The sequence below is a fragment of the Cydia strobilella genome, chromosome 15 (assembly GCF_947568885.1).
Source record: "Cydia strobilella chromosome 15, ilCydStro3.1, whole genome shotgun sequence".
Lineage (NCBI taxonomy): Eukaryota > Metazoa > Arthropoda > Insecta > Lepidoptera > Tortricidae > Cydia > Cydia strobilella.
In genome coordinates this window covers 15,794,350-15,822,223 of record NC_086055.1, presented here as the reverse complement: position 1 = coordinate 15,822,223, position 27,874 = coordinate 15,794,350, and the positions used below count along the sequence as shown (strand labels likewise).

General features: G+C 40.6%; 1 protein-coding gene across 1 annotated transcript in view; it reads right to left on the bottom strand.

Moving 5' to 3' along the window:
- Window positions 1–238: 238 nt before the first annotated feature.
- LOC134747670 (parapinopsin-like) overlaps window positions 239–27,874 on the bottom strand; it is a 39,696-nt gene continuing 12,060 nt past the window's right edge. Inside the window, exons 3-7 of the mRNA XM_063682279.1 lie at window positions 24,347–24,542; window positions 23,112–23,244; window positions 13,033–13,173; window positions 1,307–1,396; window positions 239–1,235 (exon numbers count right to left, since the gene is read on the bottom strand). Of these exons, the coding sequence (XP_063538349.1) occupies window positions 495–1,235; window positions 1,307–1,396; window positions 13,033–13,173; window positions 23,112–23,244; window positions 24,347–24,542 (1,301 nt within the window). The 3' untranslated portion in view covers window positions 239–494. The remainder of the gene's footprint in view (window positions 1,236–1,306; window positions 1,397–13,032; window positions 13,174–23,111; window positions 23,245–24,346; window positions 24,543–27,874) is intronic.

The following is a 27,874-nucleotide window of genomic DNA, read 5'->3' as shown; positions in this document are numbered from 1 at the left end:
GTTCACCACAATTTTAGAAAATATTATTATACGAGTAGTATATTAAAAATTTCGTACAAGTTTCTCGCGAAGCGCTAAAAACTTGTTAAAAATTCGAACATCAAACTCAAGCGATGATCTTTCGCTAGTTTAAAAATCACTAATAATACTATAATTATAATAATTGGCATCTTCCTTACAGTAATCTTCTTCGCGGAGACATGTAGGTTAGAATGAACACTCGATGGTTAGGCTAATGTCTAGCAAATACTGTAGGTATTACAAACATTTTCAAGATCTGTTCATTTTCGTTTGGCACTCGAATCTTTATCACAGACACTTGACGATAGCTCTTTTCTTAACTGCCGACCGGCACAGCACCTAGCAATCCTTCCAATAAGAGAGGATTGCAGAATAATAAATACTTTTCTTCCATCACGCATTACAAAATATAATTGAAAACTTTATTTTTTGAATCCACTACTTTAAAAGTCCTTACTTCCTTAATCATTAAGCTACAAATCGTCTTTTTCACTTTCGTTTTTATCGAAACGACACAGATAGCTCTTGAAGTTATCTTGACCGAGTTTAGGATTGTGACCGATGAGCTTACTTACTACAGTATTCTTATACAATGTTTTAGATTGATCCAGTGTCTCTAGTTTACTTTCTATAGAGAGTTTTCTCTTCTTGCTATGGTTAGAAACGCCGCTGAAGTCTAGGGAGTAGCTATGTTTGATTAGTTTCGGTTTCTTAGTGACTCGGAACTCTGTGAGGTTGTTCTCATCTGGAGAGTCTGTAACATGTTCCTCGAAGGCTAGATTGCCGTAAACGTTTTTCATCATGTAGGTGACATCGTCGAGCTTTCCCGTTGTCTGGCTGTCTTCGAACAGCCTAGAAGATTCGTCGTACTCCTGTTTCCTGCTGCTGCTATCGTCTTCGTGCGTAGTCTCGACAGATCTTTCAGCTTCTGAAGAAGTTCTATTTTCTTTAATCGTACACAGCTCTGTTTCCCTAACGAAATTCCGTATGGTCCCGTTATTTGTGACTTCTGAGGCATCTTCGGCAATAACTACTTTTCTATTTTTAGGCTTTTTAAGGATGATAGAGACGTTGGTCTCTGAGCATTGCCGGGAAGAATCGTTGAGGCAGGACATTCTGTGGGCGGGGGACATTAGAGTATTGTCGTATCCTTTTTCAGTTTGAGAGAGTCCCTTGCTATGATGGCCGAAGAAACGTTTGATGGACTGCCGAAACTGTAAACAAAAAAGGTTTGTGAAACAAACAGAAAATATATTTAGCAGGGGTAGAGTGAGGTTATTGTTACCTGAGTATTCATTCCAACGTAGATTAGAGGGTCGTAGCAAATGGAACTTTTAGCGACGAGTGCCGGTATGACCCCCACTCCCGGCGATATCTGAAAGGAAAATAGCCTTTAGCCGAGTGTCACTTTTAACAGCCACAACAATGCTTCGGAAACTTCGAAGAACTCTTGTTTGTAGTTTATGGAGCTTAAACAATTCCACTAATATGCTCCGAGAGCATACTAGAGTGAAACTTTTACAAATATTCAGAGTTCACACTTAACATTTCGAACAATGTTTCCTTCATAAATGGAAATTTGACATTTACCACCTCCATTTCAATATAAACTTTTATGATGTTCTTTGTAACAATGATTTTGGGAAATATAAAAATAATCAACGCGATTTCTTAGCCATTTTCAAGCAAAAGGTACTCTCGGTTCTGAAAAGGCCTTACATAACATACCGCCATAAGGACGCTATTATAATCGCCCTTCCCTACAACTGTGTGTCCTGAAATCGTCGCAAATGTAAGCCCCTTACCGTTGGAATGGTACAATACTTGGGTACACGTCTACCTGCTCGTAATAAGGGCAGCGGTTGCCAGGATATTTGAAGAGTAAAATACAAGTAAAGTATGTAATACTTTTAGGAAATTGTACTAGGTAATATAATATTTTATATTATAGATTAGATTAGATTAGATTAGATGATTTATTTCATGAAAGACAATTTACATAATAAGTTTGCATTAATGTCAAAAATATAAGAATTTCTATCATGATCGTCAAAATAAAAATAAAAATAAAAATGAAAATAATAACAATACTAATGAAAATAAAATTATAAAATTATAAAGAATAGTGTAATATCGAATTGTTGTAAATAATAGATGTAAGATGTGTAGAAATATGTTTGAAAATTGTAACCTGTAATACCTTATTACTAACAAATTAGGTATTTATCTATGTCTATGTCGATGCCTTATATATATACATATTAATGAACTGATCTCTGAATAAATCTGGGGGACTGAGAATTGTTTTTTTGCATTCGTAAATCTTTAAGTAATAAGTCAGTTTCTAGTTTAGTTTAAGATTTTTGTAATGTTTTATTTTGATTATTATTTTAATTAGTACATGTATAATTTGTAATTTTATGAATCAATAAACCATTTAAGTAAGTAGGTATATAATATTTATTTGCAGATTTTCACGTCACAATAAATAAAACAGTAAATAGAAAGTCCATGCATAGATCGTGATCGGCAACGCAGGCTTCGTCAAGTGGACACAAAAGCAAATCAGCAACAGGCTTCGTCATCTACTTACAAATTATATATAATGAGCCCATGTATTTGACTAAAAGTGTTTTTAATTATGATCGTATTTTAAATGTGCCAGCAGAACTTATGAATGATAGTGGTTAAACGAAACTGCAGTTTCATTTCAAATCCTGTCTTAAAGTGTAGGAAATAGTAAGTACGCTCTAATAAATCCGCATTTCAGTATTTTGTTTTGCCGTTAAGTTCGTATATTTTGTAAATTTCTAGGGAAAGTTTAGACTATAACTGTCAGAAAACTCTGATTTACAATGCCGAGGAAGGCAGTAAATAAACAATGCTTGGTGTATGACGGAAATACAAAATTGATAAAGTTTTAAATAAATGACTTTACTATCGTAAAAACCGCTTAATGTTCGGGCTTGCAACGACTTTGATTAATGGTAAACGCAATCTGTTACACCTATAAAGAAAGAAAGCCTTCCTTAGCTAACTTTATATTTCGGTAAATTCTCAAATGACAAAAGACTACTAGCCTAGTTCGTAGTGGTTCTGCCTACGAAACTAGAGGTCCTGGGTTCGAATCCCTCTTCTACTGTTTTCTCAAATATTGGTCAAATATAGCTATCATGTAATAATATATGTTCGTCTTGTAGTTGACACACCACACACTTACATGAGCCTTATTGAGGTTACTGTATCGATTTGTGTAAGATTGTCCGATAATATTTGTTTCTTCAATAACTGGTAATTTCCGGTTCTGTCTGCTGGTTTTGTACCGCAAGCACTTTTATAAGATATAAAAGCTGAAAAAATATACATGAGGAGTTTGAGCCTTGCGTTGTCGAACATAAATTTGTTGTCTATCTATATTTGGGCATAATTGAGATAGACTATATAAACAAGTTTGTGGCGATTTTACTACATAACTTGAGGAAACGAAACGTGTTTGAATAAACCCTTGTGCGAAGGTCCAAAAGGTCTTTGTTCAAGTAATTGTATTGACCTCTGATGCGCATTTGGCTGCTTTTGGCAGTTAACTAACTAACGGGCGTAGCCAGCCTTTGTAGAGGCTTTGGCTGAATATACTGCAAAAGGCTCTGGGAAACTTAGAGTACATTCTGAGCGTATTAGCAGTGTTGTCTATATTTGTCTATAAAGCGCGTATTTTAGAGAGTTCGATCGAACCAGTTACAACATAGTGACATTCATCTTTCTTTTATATATTACTAGAAAACTAATTTCAAATTAAAGTAAAGCGCAAGTTTCAAGCGCCGTATCTCATGAAAATGTTCTAGGTTTACCTGCACTAAACACCTTAAAAACTGTTGTACTTATACATACCATGGCCGGAGCTCCTGTCCTGTATAGCGTCTGTTATTTATTTTTCACCTCAGCAGCTCGAACAAGCCTACTTTCGTCACTCCCTGGAGACAATGTAGCTTTTTAATTTAGTGAAGGCCATGAACTTCATACTTACGGTCCGGTCCGGTCCGGTCCGGTCTCGTCTCGTATCGTATCGTATCTTATCGTATCGTACATATTATAATACTTTTTTAATCTGTGTAATTCGAAATACATTTTAACCTTTAATATGTTCTCACTACTGAGGTGAAAAATTATGTGTGCAACACGAGAGCAAAGTTATTTTACATCTCGTGTTTTTGAGTCCCTCGCTACGCTAAAGATTCTACCTTAGAATAACGATTTACGAACGAACGACTAACGATAATAAGATTTAATTATAGAGTCTTTCGCTTTCTCGGGACTCAAAATAAACACTCGCAAGAAAAACCAACTTTCCTCTCTTGTTGCACAAATAACTATTAATTAAAGACCTAGCCGGATGTACCTATATATGCATAAGTTTTCACTTTTGCGTTGCTCTGTGGTAAGATACCTATATTATGAGATTTATGAGGCGTCACACCGAATCGCACGCATCTTACGCGCATCATCGCTCACACTGTTAACTATGTTGAATAATCGATAATTCGATAGTCAGTTAAAGGTGTGTGTTAGTATATTCCGTTCTAGATAGCACTGCATTAAGACTCTAGAAGACAGAATCAGAGATTCTAAACCTTTTCTGTAAACTTGTACCTGCAGCAAGCAACATCGCTTTCAAATATTTCGGCACAATGTGAGCGAATACAAAAGCAGATTGTAGACAGTTGACAGTAATGACACTACATCGAGCGTTGTTGACCTTTGCCTCTAGGTGTTTTATACGGAAACTTCATTTATTTATCGCAAAGATAGATAGATATAACTCCGTAATAGATGGATACAGTCTAAGGAAAAAACGTGCCTCGAAAATCAAGAAAATTTGATTCTCGTTCAGAGGGCGCTACTAGTTTTGGCCTACAGTCGTATAGATGGCGTTGACGGTTTCGTTTGTTATTTAACAATTTTAACGCATATCAGTGAAAGAACATGGGTCAAAATCATAAAAATAATTAATGCAAATAAAAAAAATCATTTATCTATATTTAAATACATTCTATCGTATTTTTATAAATCTTCATTTTTAGTTTTAAAATGTGTCGACAGATGGCAGTGAATTTACTGGGGTTACAAAATTTACTATGACAGTAACGCTCTAGTATCAGTTACTCTATGATTTATCGTAAACTACAATTAGAAAATAGCATCATTTACAAATTATGATGTGATAAGAATTTAGTCACCAAAATGATTGGTGGGTGGAAATATTTTCTTCCTCGATATTTTATTTCGAACTAGGTTTGGGGCGTATTATTGGGATTATTGGGGAGGTTTGGGGTTTGGATTGGGATCTGCGCTGTGAATTGAATATTTGAAACTTACATGCAAGTCTTTTGTATAGGTAAATAAATAAATTTTTAACAAGCAGAAACGTCTGCGATCGATGCTATTAAGCTTAAATAGAATAAATTTAAAAGTGGAAAAATTACTGCCTTGGGTGAGACTTGAACTCACGGCCTCTGTGAGTTCAAGTCTCACCCAAGTTAGTAATTTTTCCACTTTTAAATTTATCTTAGTAAATAATTGGGAAATGTTACTTACTTATTGAATGCTATCCTGAAAAAGCGCATTATAAAGAACCATGTTTCCTTCTGTGTAATCCTATTTAGAATGGACTATAGAAATGTACATATCCGGTATGGAGCGATATAACCGCTTTATGCCTTTGGTGTGTACCAAATAGACGCTATAGGTTACAAAGAGCGCTGCGATATTGTGTTGACTGGCATTGTTGGCTTAACGCCAACCAACCGCCAACAGAACATTTTCCAATCGACTCATGTCGCTTTAAGTACAATCCACTTGATTTTTCAAAATGTAACAGTATAGATAGGTAAAACACCTATTCCATCTTTAACAATGGATATTGAAATAGTTATTTGTGCAACAAGAGAGGAAAGTTCTAGTAAGAGGTTTTTCTTGCGAGTGTTTATCTTGAGTCCCGAGTGTAGATGTGGTAGGTAGACTTGCCTTAATGCTGTTGTCAAGCGTGCCGGTAAGCGGGTGCAAATGCGGATGTAAATAAGCACTAAGCGTCGTTTTATACACACCAATTTATTGTCTATTAATACAGCACACGGAAGAAACAGTTAGCACAATACACATCAGTCAATAAAGAACAGAAGGAGAAAGAGCGAAAGCGAAAGGAAAGTAAACTAATTAAAATACAATGCAAACGGAATGCAATTTGGCTCGGTAGCACGGTAAAGCGCACATGCGTCTCGCGTCGAGGTTTCTCAGGTACTAAGGTGCGCCCGCGCTGGCGGGCGGAATACATCGCTGTCAGCGCTGCAGCCGAGGGCCGCCCGTTAGACCGGTCCGTACGGCGCACAGCGCTGCAGCGGGACTCGATCAATTTACTCCACGACAAAGTGCATAGTTGCATACCCAGTTTATCTAATCAGAAGGTCGGTTGCTCTGTCCGCTAGTGATTTAAATACATATTTATATTGAGATTTTAAACATACATTATTTGCGGTTATTATTTAACTAGTTATTTAATTATATATTATATAATCTTAATATAAGTTATAAATGATTATAACTATACAAAATTATGCATAAAAATTATTATTTTCAGAATGAATTAAGGAAATTTATACACGATAAATTACCAATTAATATACTAACAAAATAGAAATTATACATTAGATCGATTCCATTCCCACATCACCCCCCTCCAGAGACCGTCAAGGGCGATGGAAAAAAAAATTAATAATAATCTGGGACACGCACTGTACGTCCTGACTTTGTCTTTTTGACCGTGTTTTCAGTCTCTGGAGTAGGTTGAATGGACGGGACAGGAATTGGTACATTCGGCACATCAGCCAGTATGTATGCAGGTTTAATGCGGTCTATGGACACTGTTACACTTTTGCCTTTCACACGCAACTTAAACACTTTATCACCTCTTTCGAGCACTTCGTACGGACCAGTATACGCTGGCTGCAGTGGTGGATGACTCGCATCGTCTCTGAGCAGCACGTGACTGGCGATGTTGAGGTCCTTATATATGAAGACTCGTCTATTGCTCGTATGGCGTGACGCCGGCACTGGAGTGAGATTATGGGCAAACTTACGCAGGCGTGCGACATAATCCGTCACGTCAATAGTGTCATCTGGCGACTTGGCGTGTAATAACTCTCCCGGCAATCTCAGTGGCTCCCCGTACACGAGCTCAGCGGTCGAAGCGTTGAGATCCTCCTTGTACGCACTACGTATGCCGAGCAAGACCAAGGGTAATGTGTCTACCCAGTTGCTAGTCGCGTGACAGGTAATAGCGGCTTTCAACTGTCTATGGAAGCGTTCCACGAGGCCATTGCACGCAGGATGGTAGGCTGTTGTGCGACGATGCTGAAAGCCGGCTAGCTCAGACAGATGCTTGAATAGGCAGCTCTCGAACTGCCTGCCACGATCAGTAACGATATCGTTTGGGCAGCCGAATCGTGATATCCAGCCATGTAGAAGTCCTCTGGCTACGGCTTCTGCTGTGATTTCCTGTAGCGGTACTACCTCAGGCCAACGTGTATATCGATCGACGGCTGTGAGGCAGTATCTGAACCCTTGAGAAACTGGCATGGGGCCTATGAGGTCTATGTGGACGTGCATGAACCTCGCTCTTGGAAGCCGGTATGTTCCGAGTGGCGCAGAAACGTGGCGAGTGACCTTGGCTCTCTGACATGGCAAACAGGTACGTGTCCATTCACGGCAGTCTTTATTGATACCTGGCCAAACGTACCGGTCTGTGACGAGCTTTATGGAGGCATTAGCACCAGGGTGGCTAAGGGAGTGCAAGCTCTGGAACACTTGTCTGCGCAACTCCTTCGTGACATAAGGCCTGAGTGTCTGGTCGCTTTCATTGCAATAGAGTTCGGCTTGAATACCTGGTAACTTGAACTTCTTCAGGCGAAGCGAAGTATCACTCTGTAGGAGCTCCTGCAACTCTGGATCTCTCACCTGGGATTGCGCTAGCTTCTCCAAATCGATCGGCTGTGTAACTTCCTCAACGCGCGACAGGGTATCTGCCACCACGTTGTCCTTCCCAGAGATATGCCTTATATCAGTAGTAAATTGCGCTATGAAGTCCAAATGCCTGAACTGTCTAGGTGAGCAGTTATCCTTGCGTGAGTTGAAGGCGAAGCAGATGGGCTTGTGGTCCGTGTAGATTGTGAAGTCCCTGGCCTCAACCATGTGCCTAAAGTATTTGAGCGCTTCATATATGGCCAGGAGCTCACGGTCGTACGGCGAGTACTTACGTTGAGCGGGGCTCAATTTTCTGGAGAAGAACGCCAGCGGCTGCCATTCCTCGTCGATATACTGCTGAAGCGCGGCGCCCATGGCGGTATCAGAAGCGTCTGTGACAATGGCCAGCTTAGCCTGACTATTCGGATGCGCTAGCAACGCAGCCTGACATAAGCTGTCCTTACAACGCTCAAAAGCCTCATTTTCTTCAGCGTTAAAGTTGACGGGATGAGAAGGCTTTACGGATCCAGCCAAAAGCGCATGAAGTGGAGCCTGAGACGCTGCTGCCCCAGGGATAAATCTTCGGTAAAAATTCACCATCCCCAAGAATCTGCGCAGCTCCCTCACATTCTTTGGTGCCGGGAAGTCCTTGATGGCATCGACCTTGGACGGGAGGGGCTTGGTACCACCGGCTGAAATGCTGTAGCCCAGGAACGTTACCTCAGGTGCACCGAAGACACATTTGGAAGTGTTAATCACCATCCCGTATTCCTGGAATTTGGCAAACAGCTGGCGCAGGTGCTCTTTGTGAGTTACTTCATCCTTTGAGTACACCAGGAAGTCGTCTAAATAAGCATAACAAAAATCCAGTCCCCTTACCATCTCGTCCACAAACCGTTGGAACGTCTGGGCCGCATTCCTGAGCCCGAAACTCATATACGGGAACTCGTAGAGGCCGAACGGTGTGGTAATCGAGGTCTTCTGGATGTCTTCTGGGTTCACGGGGATCTGGTGGTACGCCTTCTCAAGGTCGATGGTAGAGAAAACCTGGCAACCAGAAATACTATGAGCAAAATCATGTATATGACGAATAGGATATTTATCCGGAATAGTCCTTGCATTTAGCATTCGGTAGTCACCGCAAGGCCTCCAGCCATTGTTTTTCTTAGGGGCTAGGTGCAGAGGTGACGACCAAGGTGACTCTGAAGGTCTGGCTGTACCGTTTTGTAGCATCGCGGAGAACTCGTCCTTAGCAATTTTTAATTTGTCCGGGGCCAACCGTCGAGGAGAGCAAGACACAGGAGGCCCTGGAGTAGTTCTTATAAAATGTAGGACGTTATGCTTAGGAACCCGATGTACGCCGGATGGGCGAGTAATGTCGGGGTATTCTAATAGTATGCGATGGTAATCTGACTCACCCGACACCACTTTGACCGAAGAAATTTCGTCCGTGGAACATCCGGGCAAAGCCACGGCACACAAGCTAGTCGTCCTGTCGATCAGCTGTTTATTCTTGCAGTCGGGAAGAAGGTCGTAATACGCCAGGAAATCCACGCCGATTATTGGCTTCGTCACATCCGCAACAATAAATCTCCAAGCAAAGTCGCGGCGCAAGCCTAGATTCAGCACTAAGTGTAAGTAACCGTAAGTTATTATTGGTGAGCCGTTCGCTGCGGCTAACTCGTAGTTGGTTGGTTGTCGCCGATATTTCAGTTGTGACCTTGGGAAGACACAGACGTCGCTACCAGTATCCACGAGAAACTGTATCTTCGTCGATTGGTCAGTAACAAATAAGCGACCAGGACTCGGGCAAACGGCGGTCGCCATTAACGAGTGCCCCTTTCGTTTCCCGCCTGATAGTCGCACGGTTTCACGCACCTTGTTGCCTTCTCACCGAACTTCGCATGGTACCAGCACTCAGGAAACTTCCGATAACTTGACTGCGACCTCTGAGAGCTGGAGCGATTGCGGGACTTGCTGGATATACGAGATCTTGATCGCGACGGCCTACTGTCACTATTGAGCTGACTTTTTAGCGCTTTCATATCCTTAGTCAACACACTCACTTGACGCATGAGGATAGCCATTTGAGGATCAGGCGCTGATGCTGCGGCTACTTGAGGAGTTGCTACGTCGTGAACACGGTCGGCCAACTCAGCGAGCTCTTCAATTGGGTCATTGGACTTCGATGCGATCACGAATTGCAAGTTACTTGGCAGGCGAGATGTCCATATAGATAAAAGAAACTCGTCGGGTATATTCGGCCCGGCCAAATGACGTAGGTGGCGAAGAAACTGGGAAGGTTTTCTATCACCCAACTCTTCCTGACTAAGCAACTGCTTCACTTTCTTCTGCCGGGACACCGAGAGTCGTTTGATGAGCTCATCTTTTATTTTTTTATATTTGTCGGTCGCTGGTGGCGAAACAATTATATCCTCTACTTCGGCGGCGTACTGAGCATCGAGCTGCGCGACGATGTAATTATATTTGGTCGCATCCGAAGTAATATTAGAAACACTAAATTGCGATTCCATTTGGGCGAACCATACTGCCGGTTTCTCCGGCCAAAACACAGGCACTTTCACGCCGATGCGGTAAATTTCCGTTGATATGCCGCCATCTTGAGCGCCGTTTCTTTGTCTGTTCGGCCCGGGCCTCTCCGGCTCTTTATTCTCATTGTCGCTCATTTTCAGTGCTCCACGGGGTCACCAATGTAGATGTGGTAGGTAGACTTGCCTTAATGCTGTTGTCAAGCGTGCCGGTAAGCGGGTGCAAATGCGGATGTAAATAACAAGCACTAAGCGTCGTTTTATACACACCAATTTATTGTCTATTAATACAGCTCACGGAAGAAACAGTTAGCACAATACACATCAGTCAATAAAGAACAGAAGGAGAAAGAGCGAAAGCGAAAGGAAAGTAAACTAATTAAAATACAATGCAAACGGAATGCAATTTGGCTCGGTAGCACGGTAAAGCGCACATGCGTCTCGCGTCGAGGTTTCTCAGGTACTAAGGTGCGCCCGCGCTGGCGGGCGGAATACATCGCTGTCAGCGCTGCAGCCGAGGGCCGCCCGTTAGACCGGTCCGTACGGCGCACAGCGCTGCAGCGGGACTCGATCAATTTACTCCACGACAAAGTGCATAGTTGCATACCCAGTTTATCTAATCAGAAGGTCGGTTGCTCTGTCCGCTAGTGATTTAAATACATATTTATATTGAGATTTTAAACATACATTATTTGCGGTTATTATTTAACTAGTTATTTAATTATATATTATATAATCTTAATATAAGTTATAAATGATTATAACTATACAAAATTATGCATAAAAATTATTATTTTCAGAATGAATTAAGGAAATTTATACACGATAAATTACCAATTAATATACTAACAAAATAGAAATTATACATTAGATCGATTCCATTCCCACACGAGAAAGCGAAAGATTCTATAATTGAATCACGAGCGAAGCGAGTGATTCTAAGGTAGAATCTTGAGCGTAGCGAGGGACTCAAAAACACGAGATGTAAAATAACTTTGCTCTCGTGTTGCACACATAATTTTTCACCTCAGTAGTGAGAACATATTAAAGGTTAAAATGTATTTCGAATTACACAGAATAAACAGAAAAAAAAAGTATTATAATATGTACGATACGATAAGATACGAAACGATACGAGACCGGACCGGACCGGACCGGACCGGACCGAACCGGACCGTACCGTACCGTACCATAAAAAAAATGTAATAAAAGTATGAAGTTCATGGCCTTCACTAAATTAAAAAGCTACATTGTTTCACTCCGTGGAGTGAGGAAAGTGCGACTTTCCTCACTCCAGGGAGTGACGAAAGTAGGCTTGTTCGAGCTGCTGAGGTGAAAAAAAAATTATGCCCGCGGGGCAGCTTGTGGCGAGCTGACGGTGAGTGGCGACACCGCGGACCCTCACTCCAGAGGGCTCTGTTATACGGCCCTCGCCGCTGAGCTTGACTTGACTGGCCGGAGTCGAAAGAGCGGAAATTATGCTCCTGGTTGAAACTATGTCTACTAATACAATTTTTTTAACATGCAGATACGTCGTGGAAAGATTTGCAAGGAAGGCTTCCGTAGCTCAATTGGTTAAGACTTTAAGAGCAACGCACGGATTGCGGAGGTTGCGGGTTCAAGTCCTGCCGGAAGCGTAACTTTAATTTTTTTCCTTTAATACAAAAATATGTTAATGTCATAACACCGGCTGCGTGCTGAACGGATTAAGGATGACTGACGCTAGACCGGGCCGGGCCCGGGCCGAGGCGTCCGGCATGTCATTTACTATGACGGCTGATCAGTGATCACGTGGTGCTTTCCATAGAAAACGAAGCCTCCGGCCCCGGCCCGGTCTAGCGTGAGTCATCCTTTATGCTCCTGGTTGGAATTGGAACTATACAATGTCATAACGCCGGCTGCCGGCTGGGTGCTGAACGGATTACCGGGATCTGGCTACCGCAGACTCACCTCTCGATAGTGAAGTGTTTCATCCACGCGATGGTCAAAGAGCGGACATTATACTAGTTGTTACAATACCGTTGGTAGATGTTCTCTTTTTTATTGTTTTGTTTTATTGAGGTTTGCAATAATAGTTATTTGTGCAACAAGAGAGGAAAGTTGGTTTTTCTTGCGAGTGTTTATTTTGAGTCCCGAGAAAGCGAAAGATTCGATAACTGAACCACGAACGAAGCGAGATGTAAAATAACTTTGCTCTCGTTTTGCACATATAATTTTTCACCTCAGTAGTGAGAACATAGTAAAGGTTAAAATGTATTTCGAATTACACAGAATAATACAGAAACAAAAAAAAGTATGAAGTGGCAGTTCATGGCCTTCACTAAATTAAAAAGCTACTTAGTTTCACTCGCTGGAGTGAGGAAAGTAGCACTTTCCTCACTCCAGGGAGTGACGAAAGTAGGCTTGTTCGAGCTGCTGAGGTGAAAAGAGTATTTGTAGTGAAACTTACAATGCCGTTAGTAGCGAACTGTTCCATCAAAGCGAACACGGAGTAGGGTGTCCAAGCTATGGTGAAAGCGATGATCATCACGAACACCATGCCTGTGACCTTCGTCTCCGCGCGGCTTACGCGGCCGAGCCGCTGCGAGTTCTGTAACCAACGACTTTTGTTATTGTCAGTTAAAATTATACTATCTGTGTCATACCATAGAGTAATTTATACTAGAGCGGTACTGTCATAGTAAATTTTGTAACCCCAGTAAATTCACTGCCATCTGTCGACACATTTTAAAACTAAAAATGAAGATTTATAAAAATACGATAGAATGTATTTAAATATAGATAAATGATTTTTTTTATTTGCATTAATTATTTTTATGATTTTGACCCATGTTCTTTCACTGATATGCGTTGAAATTGTTAAGAGCCCGTAGTCGATTTGAAAACGCGCGAAGATACGACTTTTACACAGTAACCGAACGCCGGCCGCTGCTTGAAATAACGCGACCGCCTAAACAATATTGATACTTTCGCAACATTATGCGTCACTTTATAACTTTAATTAGGTTAAAATAAAACTTTCGGTAAATTTGATATAATCGTTTATTACTCTTAACAATTTACCTATGTATTCATATAATACATACAAATTATATAGCATGATGATAATGAAAAAAATAAAATAAGGCAATATCTTATATATATATAATCATCTTACTCGCGTTATCCCAGCCTTTTTGCCACGGCTCATGGAAGTCTGCTGGGGTCCGCTTGGCAACTAATCCCAAGAATTGGCGTAGGCACTAGTTTTTACGAAAGCGACTGCGATCTGACTTTCCAACGTTCCAACCCAGAGGGGAAACTAGCCTTTTGTTGAAATTTGGTATACAGATAGTTTGAATCCCGGGGAAGGACATAGAATACTTTTTATTCAAGAACTCACCCTTTAAGGGGGTGGAAATTTGTATGGGGAATCAATAAACGCTGAACCGATTAAGATGAAATGAGGTATGGACATAGTTTGAGTCCTGGGGAAGGACATAGGATAGGTTTTACCCCAGAAACGGGGGGGGGGGGGGGTAATGGAAATTTGTATGGGATCCAATAAAACCGATTTGGATGGAATTTGATATTATGGAGATAGTCTTAATCGTTGGGAAGGGTGATAATAATTTTTATTTCCAAAGTCATCCTCTTCTCTTCTCCACTCTTCTAACACTCGCTCAACGTGTGGTTGGTTGTACGATGAATACTGCTCAAGACCTGGAACACCTGGAGTGCTTCTGGGTGCAAAGGGTCAGGGGTAACACTCGCTCAACGTGCCGCTGGTAGAGTATGATGGGGAAAACTCAAGACCTGGAACACCTGAAGTGCTGCTGGGTGCAAAGGGTCAGGGGTAACACTCGCTCAACATGCCGCTGGAAGTGTGTAGTGTACGATGGATACAGCTCAAGACTTGGAACACCTGGAATGCTTCTGGGTGCAAAGAGTCAGGGGTAACACTCGCTCAACGTGCTGCTGGTAGTGTATGATAGGGAAAGCTCCAGACCTGGAACACCTGGAGTGCTGCTGGGTACAAAGGGTCAGGGGTAACGGGTAACACTCGCTCAACGTGGCGCTGGTAGTGTATGATGGGGAAAGCTCCAGATCTGAAACACCTGGAGTGCTGCTGAGTGCAAAGGGTCAAGGGCAAAGGGTGGGTAACACTCGCTCAACGTGTTGTGGGTAGTGTATGACGGAGACAGCTCAAAACCTGGAACACCTGGAGTGCTGCTGGACGCATCGGATCAGGGGTAAAACTCTTTTAATCTGAAGTTGGTAGAGTATGCTGTAGGCAGGTTAAGTTCTTCAAGACCTGGAACACCTGGAGGGCTGCCAGATGAAGCAGGCACCTGACCAGAGCTACCACACGTTTAACATGCAGTAGGTACTGGGGGTTAAAAGAGGGTGGAAGTTCTGATAACAATAAATGAACCTGAGTTCCACTAAGTACAGCCAGGGTTCATCATCAGCTCTATCTTGGGTACTGCTCTCCTAACTGCTCATCAAGACGTGTCGGAAGACCAAAACAGCGTGTGCCTATGTTGCACCAAACCTGCGTTCCACTAGGTACAGCCAGGGTTCAGCATCAGCTCCATCTTGGGTACTGCTCTCCTAATTGCTCATCAAGACGTGTCGAATAACCAAAACAGCGTGTGCCTATGTTGCACGAAACCTGATTTCCACTAGGTACAGCCAGGGTTCAGCATCAGCTCCATCTTGGACTGCTCTCCTAATTGCTCATCAAGACGTGTCGAATAACCAAAACAGCGTGTGCCTATGTTGCACGAAACCTGATTTCCACTAGGTACAGCCAGGGTTCAGCATCAGCTCCATCTTGGGTACTGCTCTCCTAATTGCTCATCAAGACGTGTCGGAAGACCAAAACAGCGTGTGCCTATGTTGCACCAAACCTGCGTTCCACTAGGTACAGCCAGGGTTCAGCATCAGCTCCATCTTGGGTACTGCTCTCCTAATTGCTCATAAAGACGTGTCGAATAACCAAAACAGCGTGTGCCTATGTTGCACGAAACCTGATTTCCACTAGGTACAGCCAGGGTTCAGCATCAGCTCCATCTTGGGTACTGCTCTCCTAATTGCTCATCAATACGTGTCGGAAGACCAAAACAGCGTGTGCCTATGTTGCACCAAACCTGCGTTCCACTAGGTACAGCCAGGGTTCAGCATCAGCTCCATCTTGGGTACTGCTCTCCTAATTGCTCATCAAGACGTGTCGAATAACCAAAACAGCGTGTGCCTATGTTGCACGAAACCTGATTTCCACTAGGTACAGCCAGGGTTCAGCATCAGCTCCATCTTGGGTACTGCTCTCCTAATTGCTCATCAAGACGTGTCGGAAGACCAAAACAGCGTGTGCCTATGTTGCACCAAACCTGCGTTCCATTAGGTACAGCCAGGGTTCAGCATCAGCTCTATCTTGGGTACTGCTCTCCCAAGTGCTCATCAAGACGTGTCGGAAGACCAAAACAGCGTGTGCCTATGTTGCACGAAACCTGATTTCCACTAGGTACAGCCAGGGTTCAGCATCAGCTCCATCTTGGGTACTGCTCTCCTAATTGCTCATCAAGACGTGTCGGAAGACCAAAACAGCGTGTGCCTATGTTGCACCAAACCTGCGTTCCACTAGGTACAGCCAGGGTTCAGCATCAGCTCCATCTTGGGTACTGCTCTCCTAATTGCTCATAAAGACGTGTCGAATAACCAAAACAGCGTGTGCCTATGTTGCACGAAACCTGATTTCCACTAGGTACAGCCAGGGTTCAGCATCAGCTCCATCTTGGGTACTGCTCTCCTAATTGCTCATCAATACGTGTCGGAAGACCAAAACAGCGTGTGCCTATGTTGCACCAAACCTGCGTTCCACTAGGTACAGCCAGGGTTCAGCATCAGCTCCATCTTGGGTACTGCTTTCCTAATTGCTCATCAAGACGTGTCGAATAACCAAAACAGCGTGTGCCTATGTTGCACGAAACCTGATTTCCACTAGGTACAGCCAGGGTTCAGCATCAGCTCCATCTTGGGTACTGCTCTCCTAATTGCTCATCAAGACGTGTCGGAAGACCAAAACAGCGTGTGCCTATGTTGCACCAAACCTGCGTTCCATTAGGTACAGCCAGGGTTCAGCATCAGCTCTATCTTGGGTACTGCTCTCCCAAGTGCTCATCAAGACGTGTCGGAAGACCAAAACAGCGTGTGCCTATGTTGCACGAAACCTGATTTCCACTAGGTACAGCCAGGGTTCAGCATCAGCTCCATCTTGGGTACTGCTCTCCTAATTGCTCATCAAGACAGACCAAAACAGCGTGTGCCTATGTTGCACTAAACCTGCGTTCCACTAGGTACAGCCAGGGTTCAGCATCAGCTTAGCTCTATGTATACTAAAACCTTCTCCAGAATGTAACAAACACTTTTCTAAAAACCGCATCAAAATCGGTTCAGGCAAATGCGAGATAATCGCGAACAAACATACATACATACATATACATACAAACATACGGGTCAAACTGAGAACCTCCTTTTTTTTGAAGGCGGTTAATAAACAAGTACTTACAACCCAAGGATTAAAGTTTCTGGTCGCAGTTTACACGCACACAGTACAGCCAAACACGCAAACAAATATAACTTTTTACACGGCGAGCGACGCACACAATGATAAATAACTTCGTCGTCGTCGATGCAACGTGCGGAGCCGATCAACAAACGTCCTGCCTCTACCAGCTCCCGCGCGGGACTGAGGCCGCGAGCGCGTGTCACCGATGTTATACCAGAAAAAGGGGAAGTTTTTAAAAAATCGTCAGAAAATAAAAGTTGCAATTTAAATAAAATGAAGTACAGCAACAGTTTAAGTAAACATTGCATTTTATTTGAGTATGCAATCTACGTCGAAAATAAGTAGATTTTCGGAGAAATTGTCACTTGTTTTGAGGTCATTTCTGGAGAAAATTGAATTCGTTTAACTTTCATTTCCTCGAACTAAGTCATATAACAACAATGTAATCTGATAAACCTAGAGTACAGAACATGTGTAATACAAATTTACCATTTTTAGCAGTCCAAACTTTACGAAATTTACAAATAAGAGCATCAAAGTCCGTGCTTTACACGCGTTTACCTAAACGTCCATCAGAAAAAAATTCATTACTAATTTAGTAAGCCTTTTTTCAAAAAAATGATCTGATAAACCTAGAGATAAGAAGTCGTGCTAATAGAAACCAGTACTTGTTATTTCAATTAGGTAACAAAAGGTGTACAATTTCACAGAAGAAATCTATCAACTTTACATTTTTGCGACTAAAATCGTAACCGGGCTCTTAAATAACTAACGAAACGTCAACGCCATCTATACGACTGTAGGCCAAAACTAGTAGCGCCCTCTGAACGAGAATCAAATTTTCTTGATTTTTGAGGCACGTTTTTTCCTTAGACTGTATCCATCTATTACGGAGTTATATCTATCTTTGGTCATACCCACAGCACAGACCCATACACGAATTTAACGAATAACCGCACGCGAAAAAATAAATAAAGAAACGTGTACCTACCTAACTGAATGAAATCCATATCCATACTAATATTATAAATGCGAAAGTCTGCCTGTCTGTCTGTCTTTCTGTCTGTGTGTTCCCTCTTCACGCTTAAACCGCTGAATCGATTTAGATGAAATTTGGCATAGAAATAGGTTGAGTCCCTGAGAAGGACAGGATAGTTTTTATCCCGAAAATCATCCCTTAAGAAAGTAAAAAGCGGGGTGGAATTGAGATAATTAATGAAGTGCCTGCTAATTTGTGTGCATAATATGCTCAAATTGAATAATTACTATATTATTTATTTATTTAATAAAATACAGAGTATTCATACAATAATCATAGCCCCGCAAAACTCAATAATGAGTTTGACTGTGGGGTCATCAGTCTCTAGTTACATATGTACTTAACTTAATTTTATAGTAGTGCAATTACTACAAAATCTTATGGCTTCGGGCAAACTATTAAGCAAATATGGTATTCTTTTCCTAAGGGTTCTATCCCCGTAGTAGTTATTAATTCTATTTAGAATTTTTCCAGGCGCTATACTTACTTTAACTGCTGTTACTAAGTCCACGCAGACGAAGTCGCGGGCAAAAGCTAGTGAATAATAATTAATAACTGAATATATTATAGTTGACTACTGTGGTTGAAGGTCTACATTTGAATGATTTTTAGTACATTTGAATAAATAGGTGCAATAGATTTAACTGGTTGGTTCCAAAGTAAGTAATTCATAGCATCATCTACCTATCTAACCGACATTTGTTAAAGCTATAAAACCTAAATGGGGTCCCTTTGTTTGACATAATTATTGAAAGTCATAATGTAATGATTGTCATATTATCATTAGTCATAATTTCGAAACCGTTAACTTTTCAGGATTTTCCTCGGGTTATCCTATAGGTTTATAGGTTAGGTTAGGTTTGTTTTATGGCAATCCTAAAAAGTTACGCGTTTCTGATTATGACTTTCAATAATTATGTCAAACAATAGAGACCCAACCTAAATATTATTTTGCTTTGCTAAGCTACATTCACAAGCCTTCGCCAAACACTTCAAAATGACGAGCTTGCATAAAAAGACATGAATATTGTATGATGCAAACAAATGCCGTAAAAAAGAATACGTACCTAACGTTTAAGTGTGGTCAGGTATGTTCAGGACTTTCTGGTGATTTACCTTTTGTAAATAATTATTTTCAACCGACTTCGAACATTGGTAAATCTCCCAACTTTAGATTTGCACCCCAAGTTTTCATGCCAAGTGATGAACACTAAATAACACCGAGACTAAACATTTATTAAAAATTTAAATAGTGTTTTTCGAGAGACGCAATTGAGAGGGGTAAGAGAGCATGAATTTTAGTGCGCACTTTATACGCAAAGCAAAAGGTAAAAAATCATCCTTTGGTTGGGTTTCAATCAGGGACCGGCCCGCTATCCCTTATCGAGGTTTTATAAGGGTATTGCATAAGGCTTAACTCACCATACCCTTTGCCAGACGAAACCCTTTGTTTTGGTTTTAAAAACCCTTATATAAAGCTACCACATTTGAGTAATCGGTAGCCCAAATACCCTTACAAAACCCTTATCATCCGCTCACCAACACCTTGCATATTGCTTATAAGGGTTAGCCTTATAAAGGGCTTCCCTTGTAGCATATAAGCGTGCTAATTTAAGTCGTCTACCTTGTTCATAAAGCACACATTACTTCAAATCCGAGCGATCGTCGGCGGCGACGGCGGCGTTCTTTGACTAGGCACGTATTTTCTTTCCTTTTCATACACTACCGTAGATATATACTAATCCTGTCTCTTTCACGCAAAGGGAAACCTTTATAAAAAGCGCTTAAAGATAAGGGTAACCCTTATTAAGAGCTAGCCTTATTTTTGGTTAGCTTTTCGGTAAGGGTTAGTCAAAGGTAAGGGTATGAATGGGCTTGCAGTTCAAAAGGGAAAGTCTTTCAATGTGTTAGCCGTGTTTAAGTGTCGCCCATTGAAAGGGTTTTATCGCGGAAAGGGTTGTCCGGTCCCTGGTTTCAATTTAATCCAATGTGTTGCGTGTTGCCAAGACTAACCAGCGCGTACAGCATTTATTTAGTATTATTTACTGTTTAAAAGTTATCTGATCACGCAGAAGCTTTTAACCCTATGAGACTTTGGCAAACTAAACTCTATAACATCTTGGTCAACCAGTGCATTGCCGCCAGTTTTCTTTTATATTATTTTATGAACTTTTTACAGACAGGTGAAAGATAGGCAGCGCAGTACGCACATATTTATAACTCGAGACTGGCCAATTCGAACGTACACTGACATCAGAATGATATCATTTAGTCATTGTGCATTTCGCTCGTACTTGATCGTTCGTACATGTACATGTACATGTATTGACGCGAGTATGACGCACGATATCTAAATGACATCATTTTGATGTCAGCGTACGTTCGAATTTTCATGTACGCTCAAACCCGAGAAGTGGGTATGTATGTGGTTGAAATGGGCTTGTTGTGAAGTCACAGTTTGTCTAGCAAGTCTAACAACCCTACCTTTGTCAACTCTGTTTATTCGGTTGGTTTCTTACACAAAATTCTTAGCACTGACATTTGGTAATGACGACTCGTCAAATCTTGCAACCTCAATTAGACCCACTTTTCATTATTCGATTGAGCTGAAACTTTACATGCATATAAGTAAGTATGTGCATACGATATTATGGTACCTACTATACCATCGAGCTGATCTGATGATGGACACAGGAGATGGCCATAGGAACTATGATAAAACAACGCAACCGTATTGTTTTTGGGTTTATTAGAAATGTCTCGATGAGTATTAGTTGCCTGTTGAAAGAAAAGTACAGTCAGCGATAAAAGGTTGTATCAAAAATGTTTTCTTTTACAAAAAACTTATTTTAAACAAAACTAAAACCGTTATACGCCACTCACGCGATGAATACGCCACCTGCCGAAACAACGGGGCGTTAGAAAACACGCGGGTCTATTCGCGCGTAAATCGCGCCATCTGTATCTACGATTTTATGCATTTAGTTTATTGGCATATGCAAAATGCCTCGTGTGAAATACAGTCAACAACAAAATTAGTTAAAAGGCGAGATGATCAAAATTACCTAAATACGACTTTATTGCTAAGAGAGAAAAAGTGCGTCAAGGTCTTTTATGCATCGGTGGGGGTGAACTTTAATGTAGTTTCACTTCCGGCAACATCCCATTTTTTAAAAATAAACTAACAGGCCAATTCCAACGTACACTGTATGACGTCAGAATGATATCTGAATCATGTGCATTTCGCTCGTATACATGTATCGTCCTTGCGTCCATTGGCTCGTTAATGGGTGGACGACATTCGGAAGATTGCGAGAATGAGATTGGCTCGGGACCGGGATAAGTGGCATACTAGAAGAAAGGCCTATGCTCAGCAGTGGGCGATAAAGGGCTGATATTATCTTTTGGGGCAGGTCATCCAAGTCGGTCAACCCTCCATAAAAAGCAAAAAAATTTCACGCAAAAAAATTTGTTCCACTTTTTTCTAATCAGAAGTGAATCAGAACACGATACCGAATACACACTTAAACGGATCCCCGCTATTTTGTTACAGCCTATATTAGAAAGTATCTAAACTTTTAGGTGGGTAATCTTAAGATAATCTGATCTCATACGAGTGTCCTCGATGTACGAGCCGTCTCTCGAGACACGAAGCTCGCAGGCGGAGGCCGGATAAGTGCTTATGGAGGCCTATTCGAGCTTTTAAATTCTCATGATAGATAGATAGATAGATAGATAAACTGTTTATTTGTTTGCCACAATACACACAAAATATTCAAATACAGAAATGACATAGGTACACAGAACAATCCAGAAAAAAAAAACAACAACAAATAAGTCACACAGATTTTTACATAATAGAGAAAAAGGAAAAAATACATAAAAATACTGTTTTGTACTCATCTTGATTTGTTATGGATATCTGAAGGTAAAGGCGGGTATCCACCAGTGTGCGGTATTGTGCGGCACAAGCATTTTTGTACTAAATATGCACACTGTTGGAATCCCGCCTTAAGGTACAGTAGGTTTAGCAAGAAGAGTTTTTGAAAAATCGTAGCGCTTTTTGAGATTACAATATGGTTGCCAAAAATTTAATTAGCAATCTTGAGCATTTTCTCTAGTAACTTCATTGATTCGAAACCTGATTTCTTGACTTATGCTCGATAGAAAAAAATCACGAACATAGGTCTAAAACGTACTTTAATAAATTGGTAACAATTTTGGCACAAAAGCTAAAAATATGAAAATTGCTTCTAAAAATACGCAATTTTATTTTTGATCAAACTCATCGATAATACTTTTATATTTGGTTAAAACTTACAAAAAAATTAAGTTCAAAAACATGATATCAGCAATCCCGGGCACGCACAGCCATCTCGCTCGCACTTACGCTCAGTGAGTGAGAGAAGAACCACGGGGCCTTAAGAGCCGCCGTCAACAGTGAATTTTTTGTCATGGCATGTTTGCAATGAAGTTTTTATCTAAATATTTAACAGAAAATAGGTTAAATAAAATAGGTTTTCATGGGTGTGCAAAGTAACCAAAGGGCTAAAGTACCTACCCCGACCTTACGGTACGAAATTTGTTCGGATTATTTGTTACCCACCATAAATTTACGGTAGGGAATAAAAAAAGAGAGACTGTGACAAGGACAAACAATAAAAGCGCTCTCTGCTACTCCTACTGAAAGATACATAAAGGGGCCCATAGACTATCAGTCCGCCGGACGATATCGGCCTGTTAGTTGTTCGGAACTGTCAAATTTTTGTTCTAACTGACAGGCCGATATCGTCGGCGGACTGATAGTCTGTGGGCCCCTTAAGAGCATTTCGTTCGATCATCTCGCCCCTCCCTCATTTCATCTCTAAATTATTGTACTTACCTGTATGATTTGAATAATGTCCTTTTAAATGGACATCCGGGAGGACAGACTACTTACGTTCTTGAGAGTTCGGACGATTTTCACGTAGCTAAAGGTAATGATGATGGAAGGAACAATCTGTCCCATGGCGAACAGGAACAGGATGTATGTCAGTGTGTTCATGCTCTGCTCGTGCCAGTTCACGGAACAGCTGAGGACAAAGAAACATTGAGTTATTATTACTTCATATGTGGTATTTTCTATAAAAAGGGACCTTATTGTCGATGGGGCTTACGCCATTATAAACGATGCTCCGATATAGATACAATGCCGCGCGACGCTGTGCGGCGTAAGCGCCAACGACAATAACTTTTCATAGAAAATACCCAATATAGAAAAGCCATATCAAACAATATCTGAAATTATAATATAAAATTATTATTTTTTTTGGTAAATGGTCGCAATCGCAACCTGTAGGCGAGGGGAGCGGGGCGTGATCCACGCGACCAAAACGTCGTAAGCGCCGTAAAATTCCAATTCAATTCCATTCCATACTGCAACCACAATTATTATTTATCAATATTAGTATTATGTTTCAAATGCTATGCTCAAAAAAGAACAAGTCGCGAAACTGCATGCTGCGGAGATGAGGATGCTGAGATGGGCTGGCGGAGTAACGTTGTTGGATCATATTAGGAATATCCACGTTAGAGGCAGTTTCAGAGTAAGGCCAATCGAAGAAAAGCTCACCGAAAATCGACTACGATGGTATGGCCACGTCATGAGGCGCCCACCAGACCACATGACGAGAAAGGTGCTAGAGATGAGTGAAAAGCCTAGGGGTCGCGGAAGGCCCAAGATAACATGGATAGGTCTTGTAAAAAAGAACCTTAAAGAAAAAAGATTACCACCAGAGACGACCCAGGACAGACACTCCTGGCGACGCCGTATAAGGAGAGCCGACCCCAAGTAAATGGGATATAAGGCTAGGAAGAAGAAGAGAAGAATATTAGTATTATGTTTATTAATAGTGACATCTATTGTTGGAATTAAATTTATTTAACCATAATGCATAGCTTACACTTTTGTACCCTTCCAGAGACATTTGTTCCCGAAAATGCTCCACCAGTGGAATGAGCTCCCTGTCGAGTGTTCTCGAGGGTATACGTATGGATTTTCAAAGAAGTGTAGAAGCTTTAAAGAGTGCAGCAAGCATACCTCTTGATCTGCAAGCGTCGAAAGAGGAATACCTGATCTTAACGACCTTGTTAGTCGAAGAAGAGTCCTTATTAGAGTTTCTAAAGTGACAATACCTGATATTGGCGGCCTCGTTGACGTAGTTACCCCAGCCCATAAGCGGCGGCGTGGTGAGCGCCAACGAGTAGCTCCAGATGAACACGATGGACACGATGGCGCCCTTAGGGCTCAGGTGGTGCGAGCTGAAGGGCCGAGTCACTAGCATGTAGCGCTCGAAGGAAAGGACGGTGAGGGTTGTTATTGACGCTATACCTGGAACAAGGGTTTTTTAGTTAGAATAGATGTCACATGACCTTCGGAGAAAAAAAGCTGCAAGAAAATGCCCTATGGCATCAACTCCTTTTATTTATTACATTTACTTTTGAAGATCAAAAAATAATTCAATGTATAAAAAGACAACTTTTTTTACTTTTTGCTTTTATGTAGTCGTAATATTCGTGCCCTCGGCAGGGAATGTAAATGGAATGGAAATGAATGATACCTAAATGTCAATACCGGTGGCGCTCCAATAAAGTATTGCGAGGTCTTTTATTACGGACATAAACACGTTAACTTGCCGTACTGTCTTGCTACTGCAAGAATTAGATAGGTGTCTACACTTATTAAAAACGTAATACATTTTTGTATACATTTAAATTTGAATATATATTTTTGGATAAAGATAAATTAAAAATAAAACCCCCTGGAGCTGCAGATAGGCCACGGTGAACACTTATCATCAGTATGCTTGCATGACGTGGTAAATGAGAAAAAAAACGTAGGTACTTAGGTGCTCAAACTCCATCAGTTAACAGGCACCTAAAATTACGGCCTTAGTACGTGTTAATGTGGTTTTGCCTCGACTAGTTTATTCTTAATGAAAGTTTGCCTATTGAGGTAATGAAGGCGGGAAACGTGTACCAAACTTCTAAGCTTCCGAGAGGGCATAAAAAGCCAATTATCAAGGCTCGGAAAAACGCCCGTCATTTTGAAAACATTCATTCAAAAATTCGCCAGGCAGATACGAGTGACGAAGCGCCACTATGTAAAACATCGCTAACACACGCGGCAGGTGCACTCCAGCGTACTTAAGATGTTCAATACTAATTCCATCGTGACCAGGAGATTTACCCCTGGTCATATTACGTACGATTTTGCACCAACCACAATTAACAGTCTGATTAACGTTAAGCAGCAGAGAACTATGAAACTTTCCATACAATAAAATTTAGCGAACGGTAAAACGGTGACAGACGGTATGGTGCAACCGGCCCTAAGAAGGACAATTTTTTTTAAAGTGAGGGACTTGAAACAAACACTTTGACAAATTATTATTCCATCTGCTATTCTTTGTTGCACAAGGTTCATTCATGAATTTTCTCAAATGATTATTACGCCTAAGACCCTAATCTGTTAAACAAAAGCCATTGTTTCTTTTGTGCAAGCGGTGGGCTCCCATTTTGAGCGCGTGGCAAAGCAACAATGTCGTTTAAAAAGCGGCTGTATCGTGTTGGTTTTAAGTTTCAAATCTATGTACATGTAACATGTTTTGATAATGTAGGACGATCGACCACCTCAATGAAGGCGAGCGCTCATTTTAATAGATAGATTTGAACCTTAAAACCACCACGATAAACTATTCTCCTATTTCAATAGTTATCGCCATCAATATAGAATGCAATCTGGATCATGTAAAACAGCGTTACTAGCAAAAAGCTTTTTTGGAATGGCACCAAAAATTTATAATAAGCTACCAAAACAAATTTTACAAATTGATGATTTAAAGAAAAAAAAAATATTGTATGATTTCCTAAGCATACTATTCTGTTCAAGATTTTTTGTCTGACTCAGGAAATTTCATTTCCTTTTAATTTGTTGTGTTGTGTATATTTTATTAAGACTAGTTTATAATATTGTCTTCGCGTAGTTACCGCGATAGTTACTCATGAAATAAAACTATGAAAACGGATTATATCGCGTATATTGAATTTATAATACATCCCGACGTTTCGAACCCTTTACAAATTCACGTATATATATATCTTTACTTGAAAATAATTGTAGTGTATAACTAGCCTTATGAACCGATTTTGCATGTACAACCAACCTTAAAGTTTATAGTCTATGATTGTTCATTATTTTAGTATGTGGGTATTTTTGCACTTTGTAATTTTTCCTCTGTCACCCGTTGACCACGAACGCTGTAAAGGGTTCGAAACGTCGGGATGTATTATAAATTCAATATACGCGATATAATCCGTCTTCATAGTTTTATTTCAAGACTAGTCTATAATTGCACGCTACGGCTCTGTAGCTATTTGTGTGCCATGTGGCGAAACATAGTGATACTATATTATACAATTAAGACCTGTTGTACATACCTATGTTTAACAAATAAATAATTTGAAATTTGGAATTTGGAACCTTAAAACCACCACCATAAACTCAAAACGCAAGCTGACCGCTCGCACAAAAGAAACAAATGGCTTTTTCAACACACTTGCTCAAAACGACGTTTTTATTTTATTCCACCGATTTTTGGCTCATAATTCTAGATATTAAACACGCGTGCTCTTTCAGTGTATTATTCCACTCGTGCTTTTTCATTATATTATCCGACTGAGTTAAGAAGCTAACTAATTGCTAATAATATGCATGGAAAGGGAGCCTTCTTTAATTGGTCGGACTGGATGTCTGTGAAGTTGGCATAACAAAGTCTAGCAGATCACGTTTTTATTGGAGTTCTATTAGCATGCACCGTAGTTCTAGTTCCTGATACTTTTTAGCAATAGTTCTGGCGTTTTAATCGTAAAAAGCAACACTATGGAATTTCACAAAATGATATGCTAAGTTCACACACTAGCATATCATTTTGTTACAAATGGGATAAAAAAAATATCCTAGCTTATACACATGGTAAAAAAGAGTTCTTGACACAAAAAAGGCATCTCTGAGAACATTCACTATTTTTTTTATCTATTATTGTAATTATATGATATGCTAAGTTCACACATGCTATGCTGATGTCATTGAACAATACACAGACATATATTTGGTTCCAAACGAAAGCTCCTGCTCTATTGTTTACAGAACTTAGGAGTTCTCGGTTCTAAATCGAGCGAGGAAGTTCCCGGCAATTGATTCACTTTGAAACAGAAATAAAAATTAAGTTTGAAATTTCGATTTAGTCAACTTTCAGGTGTTATATGCTGAAAGGTTTTCATTAGATTTAGCCTCAAGTTTGGTCTTGTATGATAGCAGTGTGTCTAAAGTATATAAAACCGCGGAGTTCCCGGCAATTGATTCACTTTGAAACAGAAATAAAAATTAAGTTTGAAATTTCGATTTAGACAACTTTCAGGTCTGATATGCTGAAAGGTTTTCAGGAGATTTAGGCTTGAATTTGGTCTTAAATGATAGCAGTGTGTCTAAAGTATGTAAAACCGCGGAGTTCCCGGCAATTGATTCACTTTGAAACAGAAATAAAAATTAAGTTTGAAATTTCGATTTAGACAACTTTCAGGTGTGATATGCTGAAACGTTTTCAGGAGATTTAGGCTTGAATTTGGTCTTAAATGATAGCAGTGTGTCTAAAGTATGTAAAA